This window comes from Galeopterus variegatus, unplaced genomic scaffold (genome assembly GCF_000696425.1).
Source record: "Galeopterus variegatus unplaced genomic scaffold, G_variegatus-3.0.2 Scaffold6011, whole genome shotgun sequence".
Lineage (NCBI taxonomy): Eukaryota > Metazoa > Chordata > Mammalia > Dermoptera > Cynocephalidae > Galeopterus > Galeopterus variegatus.
This window is the reverse complement of record NW_007732122.1, coordinates 39,388-46,468: the sequence shown is the minus strand read 5'-3', so window position 1 is coordinate 46,468 and position 7,081 is coordinate 39,388. Positions and strand designations below refer to the sequence as shown.

The 7,081-nt window shown below is 43.9% G+C and overlaps 1 protein-coding gene across 1 annotated transcript in view; it reads right to left on the bottom strand.

Annotated features, from left to right (window-relative positions):
• The window catches only part of RELL1 (RELT-like 1), a 40,319-nt gene that overhangs the window by 15,428 nt on the left and 17,810 nt on the right, over positions 1 to 7,081 (bottom strand). Inside the window, exons 6-7 of the mRNA XM_008590345.1 lie at positions 5,206 to 5,442; positions 2,271 to 2,409 (exon numbers count right to left, since the gene is read on the bottom strand). Of these exons, the coding sequence (XP_008588567.1) occupies positions 2,274 to 2,409; positions 5,206 to 5,442 (373 nt within the window). The 3' untranslated portion in view covers positions 2,271 to 2,273. The remainder of the gene's footprint in view (positions 1 to 2,270; positions 2,410 to 5,205; positions 5,443 to 7,081) is intronic.

Here is a 7,081-nt window from a genome sequence, read left to right as displayed (position 1 = left end):
GAGCCATGGCACATTAGCAAGCTCGAATCAGGGCTGAGTCTGACAAAAGGATCACCTCGTGCGTCTTCTTACGCATCTGCTCCGTTTCTCAACACACTGCCCGGCTGATGACTCATATGCAGACGGTCATTATGACCATATTTTCTGTGCAGCTAAACAGGCTAAGCCTTCCTTACCTTAGACCTGAATAGCCAGATGCTTCTCTTCCCAGACAGGCAAGTCCTCACTGACATTAATCAGAATCCTTCTCTAATCGACCAACGTCACTCAACATTCTGATTCTAAGGTACCATCTTCTTGTTCAATACACCTCCCTGTGATGATGGAAATGTTCTGTGTCTGCGCTGTCCAATACAGTAGACCCTAGCCTTTTGTGGCCACGGAACACTTGGAATGCGACTAGTTTAGCTGCAGAACTAAATTTTTAATTTTAATTAATTTAAATTTAAATAGCCACAGGTGACTAGTGGCTACCATATTAGACCACAAAGTTCTAGATCATTGGTGGAAATGTCCCCATTCATGGGTCTAGTGCTGCCCCTTCGTGAGCACCTCGGATGACAGAAGGGTGATTGTGATTGATCTTGTAGTCAGAGAACTAGGTTCAAATCTCAGCTCCTCCTTCTAGGGGGACCTTCAACATGGAACTTACCCTTTCCATTCATCAGTTTCCTCATCTGTAAAACTGGGATGACAGGGTCAACCCCATTAAGAGATGTTTATAACAATGACATGCGAGATATATATCAGTACAATGCCTAGAAGTCTAGAATATTGGATTAGCCTTAGCTGTTATTACTATTATCTTCATCATCCTCTTCCTTTTCCTAAAGTCCTCAGCTTCCTTTCCTCAAGGTCACCAGTAACTGGCTGAGAAGCCAAAGACAGAATTTTCTGTACTATTTCTTCTCTTTAAAGAAAGCCCGTATTTGACTCCAAAACTTGGGGAAAGAGGCCAGATCTCCCCAAAGGCCAGACCACAAGAACCAACACTAGAAAGCTATCAGAACCCCTATGTCTTAGAGAATTCAGGAGCATGACTCTTCCAGCTTACTTCCAGAACATCTCCAACCCCTCCGAGTCTGGCAGATAATAAGAGAAGCTTCACCCAAAAAGTCACTTCTCTCCTCCTCAACCAAATGTGAATTAACTCATAATAATCAGCAGCACTGTCTGAGCATTTTCTACATGCCAGGCCCTGGGCTTTACAGTTACACATGACGCCTTGGGGCAGGCAGCATCATTCCCTGTTCCCATGAGGCATAAAAAGCTGAAGTACCTCGCCCAGGCCCTAGTGTCGGTGAGTGGCAAACTGGGATTTGAACCAGGCAGCCTAACTCCAGGGCTCAGGCTCAGCTTTGCTACTTCCCTGCAGATTCAGTGACCCTGCCTGACCACCTCCTCCTCCTTCGTACATGTCAACTCTTCTGCCGCTGACGGTCCCACTGGAGCTTTTAGAGCATGATCACTCCCAAGTCCTCACACTTGCCCTTTTACATATAATAAGAAACATAAAAAGGATAAATGCTACTCAAGAAAGAACAGAAAGAAAAAAGTAAGATGAAAGCTAAGCCAATATTGAGTTTTGGGGTTTTTTTCTTAAAGCAGAATCTTCCAAAATTGAACTTGCCAAACCCAGAAGCAGTCACTTTTGCATATGCTTCGAAAGAGCTAATGGAGAGAGTAATATTCCTACTAAGGGTATTTCAGAACTGCGACACATCAAAGAAAACTAGTTTCCAACTCAAAGGGAAAAGCATTGGTTGGTTTGCTCCAGTCTTTTTCAAATCAGTTTACCTATAAATGATGACACGATTATGTTATTTGGCCTGCGTGGTTTTTTAAAGGAAATTTAATAAGCTGCCAACATTTTAAAACCTGTGGTGATTTCACCTTTTTTTGAGTAAGGAGATGTAGCAACATTAGGCATTTTCCACCTTGTGGTAATGCAAGCCCTATAGATGGGTGATGTGATTTCTAGTTTGCCACAATCCCCACCACTCCACATTGCCTCATACGTAATCCTCTGTCGTCATTTTCATGCAGGCAAAGCTGCCGGAGGCACGGAGTTTGTGTCCTCTTTACAAGAAGCTCTGGACAAACAAGTAATCATGCTCAGTTCCCCTCAGTCTTGGCAGTACCAGGAAAGCTTTCCCAGTTCCCTGCCAAGTGTCATTCCTAGGCTGCCACAGACCCTGAGGAGGTCCCCAGTACCTTCTCCCCCCACCAGGCACCACCCCACCCACAACCTCACCAAAACTACAGCTCACCTGCTACTCTGTGTCACTTCGTTCTCTCTTCACAGGTGTCACAGGCACCTCCCCATTGACGCTTTCGGTCCCACTAACAGACATCAAACTCCTCCGCTCCTTCTGGTTTGATTTGTGTTCCACTTTTGTAACTCTAAACCTGAGGGGGAAAGAGAAGATCTGATGAGTTTTGCTTTCCCAGGAAAGAAGAATTATGAGTAAATCAAAAACCATCCATCTAGAGGATCCCAAACAAACTCAGCCAAAAGGGAGGATAGCAGTGAAAAACAACGTACTCACTAGGAGGAACATTTCTCCCCAGCAAATCTCCCTGTCCCTTGCCAGACTCTCCAGCTGATTCTCACTTAACCACATCACAGACTAGGCTGGATATTTTATAGACCATGCCAAATGCATTAAAAAACACAGCTACTCAAATATCAAACAGCCTCAGAGTTGTTTCTCACAATCACATGGGCTTTAACATCAGGTTTTTTAACCACAGAAAGCAAGATTAAAAAGTACGAATGGTTTACAAATTAGACTCACACAACCAAAATGTTCACTAGATAAGTTCCTTACAAAAATATACACCTGTCCGATGGTCCTATCTCAACACTTGCACATACTTGCCCACACATGCACTCAAGACACAGCCCAAAGAGCCCGAACAAAGCATTCTGTCAGTATTAGTTGGTGGTAGGATTGGGATCTTGGTTTGTCTGTTTTTTAAAGACAAATTTAGGCTAATATCCAATAAGGATTAAGGAAAAAATTAAGTAAGTTAAGGAAGAGATTTCCATTAAGAATTAAGAGTGAAATTAGGGCCAGCCCCGTGGCTCACTCAGGTGAGTGCAGCGCTGGTAACGCCCCTATATAGGGATGGCTGGTGCGCTCACTGGCTGAGCGTGGTGCAGACCACACCGAGCTGGGGGTTGCAATCCCCTCACTGGTCAAAAGAAAAAAGAGTGAAATTAAAGAAATCTACTCAATCTGATTGTTTTCCTAGTACATCACTATCAAATCCCTAGAGTCTTTCATAATGGCTTCTTTCTAGTTCTGGTCTTAATTTCCCTTAAAGCCATCTTAAATAAATTCTCCTGCTTTGTATAGAATGAGATCATCAACCCAGAGGAGGAGGAAGACTCTGAGGGAGTAAAAGAAAGAGCATGCAAAGGTTATAAACACCAATCTATTCTATCCAACTATAAGACTCTCTTAAGAAACACACTGAAAAATAGCCTGTAATAATTAAATGCTCATGGTATCCAATGTCCAAGAAAGAGAGTTGGATTTGGGGCATCTAAGAAAAGCCATGTTGAATCTGAGTTGAAAATTTCAGCGGATTTTTTTAAAAGCAAACAAATATGCTTTGTCTAAACAAGCTACAAGTTCTCATTACATGTGCATTCATAAATTCCCATGACTCTGCTTCTTAATAAAACAGTGTGGTCATGAGTTGTACTGTTTTGCTGTTAGTGGCAAACAGCCTTGCAGTCTTCTCCTTGCTTGTGAAACACATGATGAAACTCTACTGAATTAAAATCGTAATAACAACAGCCAACATTTCTTGAATGCTTAAGTGCCCAAAACTGGTCTAAGAACTTTATGTGAGTCACCTCATTTAGTCTTCACAGCAACCCTACGAGGTGGGTATGATTGTCATCCTCACTTTACAAAGGAGGAAACTGAGACACAGAGCAAAGTAACAGTCTGTAAGTAGTAGTGCCAGGACCTGAATGAGGTAGATGCAGTGAGCTGAGGACACTCTTCCCAGAGGCTTGTCACGCATGTAGTACTGTCAGCTTTGGCTAGCTCTTACCCAGTCTGACTCTGTCATGTGTGCTCTTTTTTTTTTTTTTTCTTTTTTTACTGACCGGTAACGAGATCGCAACCCTCGGTGTTGCGCCCGTACCGGGGACCGGCAACGGGATCGCAACCCTCGGTGCTGCGCCCGCACCGTGCTCAGCCAGTGAGCGGGAACCGGTCTCCACATGGGATCCGAACCCTCGGCGGGAGCGCCGCCGCACTCCCAAGCAGCACACTCTCCAGTGCGCCACAGGGTCGGCCCTGTCATGTGTGCTCTTAACCACTACTCTCCACGCCCATTCCAAAGGCAGCATTAGCAATGCAGTTCCTGCGTGACACTCATAATGCAGAGAACAGAAACTGCAAAAGCATTCCACCGCAAAAATGCTTTCTGTGAAGTCAGATCGACTCATCTCCTGAACTGCAAGATCTCCGTATCACATATAGGTCACAAGTGAAAGGACCGTTGGGACTGAGAAACCCAGGACACAGAGCAAGTGAACTGAAAGACAGCAGCCCCAGCAATTCACGAGGGTCTTCCAAGGCAGAGACTGGAGAGCAGTGGGATCAGATCCATCTCCTCTTCTTCCTGGCACACAGTTCAATGATGTTGCCCAGCTCCCTGCTAGTTAGGTATGGCCAAGGGATTCAGTTCTGGCCAGTGGAAGGAGAGCCAAAATGATATGGGCCACTTCCAGGCCCATCTCATTAAATATCCCTCATGAACAATTCTCCGTGGATGTTCTTCTGCTCACAAACCTGGCAAAGACACCGATGGAAGGGGTCTGGGAATCTAGGCAACCACTTGAGAGCCACCTACTCAGGTCTCCATCACCTGCTTTGGATTTCCACAAGTCAAATATAAACTTCTATTCATATATAGTTGAGATTCTGGGCTTCTTCTGTTATAGTGAGTAATTAATTTCGACCTTAATACATCTCTCATTTGATCTAGCAAAAGCTGCCTCTTAGGATTCTTCTGTTGCTGGAAAAATCTAGGATTCAGACCAGAAGACATCTCAAAATCCCAGAGATATGACCTGAGCCAGGCGTAGGAGAACACAGTCTACCTTTAACGGGTGAGTACAAATCCACACACATAGCAACCATGTCACATACAAACCAAAAGCATCAGAAGGGATCTCACCTGCCAACAGAGAGAACGGTGACCTCTCCTTGGCGTCTTGGCCGGCCCTCTTTGGACTTGGTACTGGGTTTTATGAAGTGCCATCGCTTGTGCCTACACCGATGACACACGTCCCTCTCGACAACACCTCCCACTGTATGCAGATGGTGGCCACAGATGTGTTTCCCTGGGGTGCCTCCAGGTGACAAAGGCCCAGGACTCACTGGCGGGCTCCCGGGAGTGCTGGGGGTCACAGGGCTAAGGGTAGGGAGGAAAAAGAAAAAGAAAAGGTAGAACTGGTTATAAAAAATATACCAACTAAGACAATCTCTCTCCTTGTGATGTAAGAGGCAGGTTTAAATGGGGGGTAAAAATGCATCTTCCAATTGTACAAACGGACTTCATAAATTGATCTTAGGCAAGAGGTACTCAGCTCTCATGACCATACAATGACAGTTCATTTTAAACAATAATAGTGTGACTTATCACTTCTAGAATGGAATTAATTGGAAATAAACTACTGCTTCTAATGATGCACTGTTTGACTTTAAAGCATTAGGTTTCTTTCTAAAACACTGATCTCCCTCCTCACGTGATCACACTAATTTCTCATACATAGCCAAGTGTCTGCCTGGAACTCTAAACAAACAGGTGGGTGGCCTAAGCACATGCATATGTGTCCAGAGGAAAGAAAAACTTAAATTTCAATCAAATTATCAGATGACTTAAGACAGTCAGAATGTGGTCCAATCTGGCCATTGCATCAAAGAAAGATAGCTTTTAGGTCAAGATATCAAAAGTGATGCTCAAAACAGATGTGGATGGTGTTGATCATAGTAATAATAAAAACAGCTAACCTTAGTATTCTACACATTTTATATATGTTAATTCAATTAATCTTCATAAATCCTTATGACCTAGGCATTATTAATTTCCTCATTTTCAAAATGAGGACGTTGAGGTTCAGAGAAGTTAAGTAACTTGCCTAAGGTCACACAGCAAATAAGTGATGGATCTGAGATGGAAACCTAGAAAGTCTAATTCCAGAAACCAGACCCTTAACCACCATACTATATATAATGCTTCAGGAACAGCAGAGACCACTTTGATAATCTGAAAGAAATTTGGCTAAATCATCCAAAATATAAAAAGCAGAAGTATGTAGGCCAAGATGTTGGCTGTTTTCAAAAGGCACACGTCAAGGCTCTGACCCATTATAAAAGGAGGAATTAAAACAGGACAGGGCCAGACTGACCAGGAATCAGCCCTCTGGCTCACATGTGTTTAGGTGGGGCAGTAAGTCACAGAGCTTGACACCTGACATCCTGGCAAGAGCCCCGAAGGCACACAGAAGGATTGTGATGGCAGAAACCAGCCTTTGTACTGCCGAAAACAGTCCATGGTTGAGGAGATAATCTCACACATGACACACAGCCAAAAGTTTTCTGGTGCTCTCTAGGGACGTCCTTTAAATTGTTAAAATAAAAGCACACAGCAGTACCTTCCTGGGGTAAAATAGTAGTGTTAAATTAACACTACATGTTAGAAGGCTAAATTCAAGAGTTTAATGACATTCATTCAACAAACATTATCAAGTACCAGCTGTGTACAAAACCCAGTGACAGGCACTACAAGTATGCCCACAGATGACCGAGACGAAGATGTCTTCCCAGCGGATGTCTGTGGTCAGGGCTGGAATGCTGGAGAATCACAGCTCTGTATCTCTAAGTGCTACATCAGCAGAGCTTCCTAAACTCACCTTCCTGCACTCTGCACTACCTCTCCAAAATGCACAGCAAACACGGTCAGTGTGGCAAACTTATGGTGCACAGCTCACACAGGATGCAGAAAAAGATCCTTCTTCCTTTCCATGTATTCTGTCCCAGTTTCCTTTCCT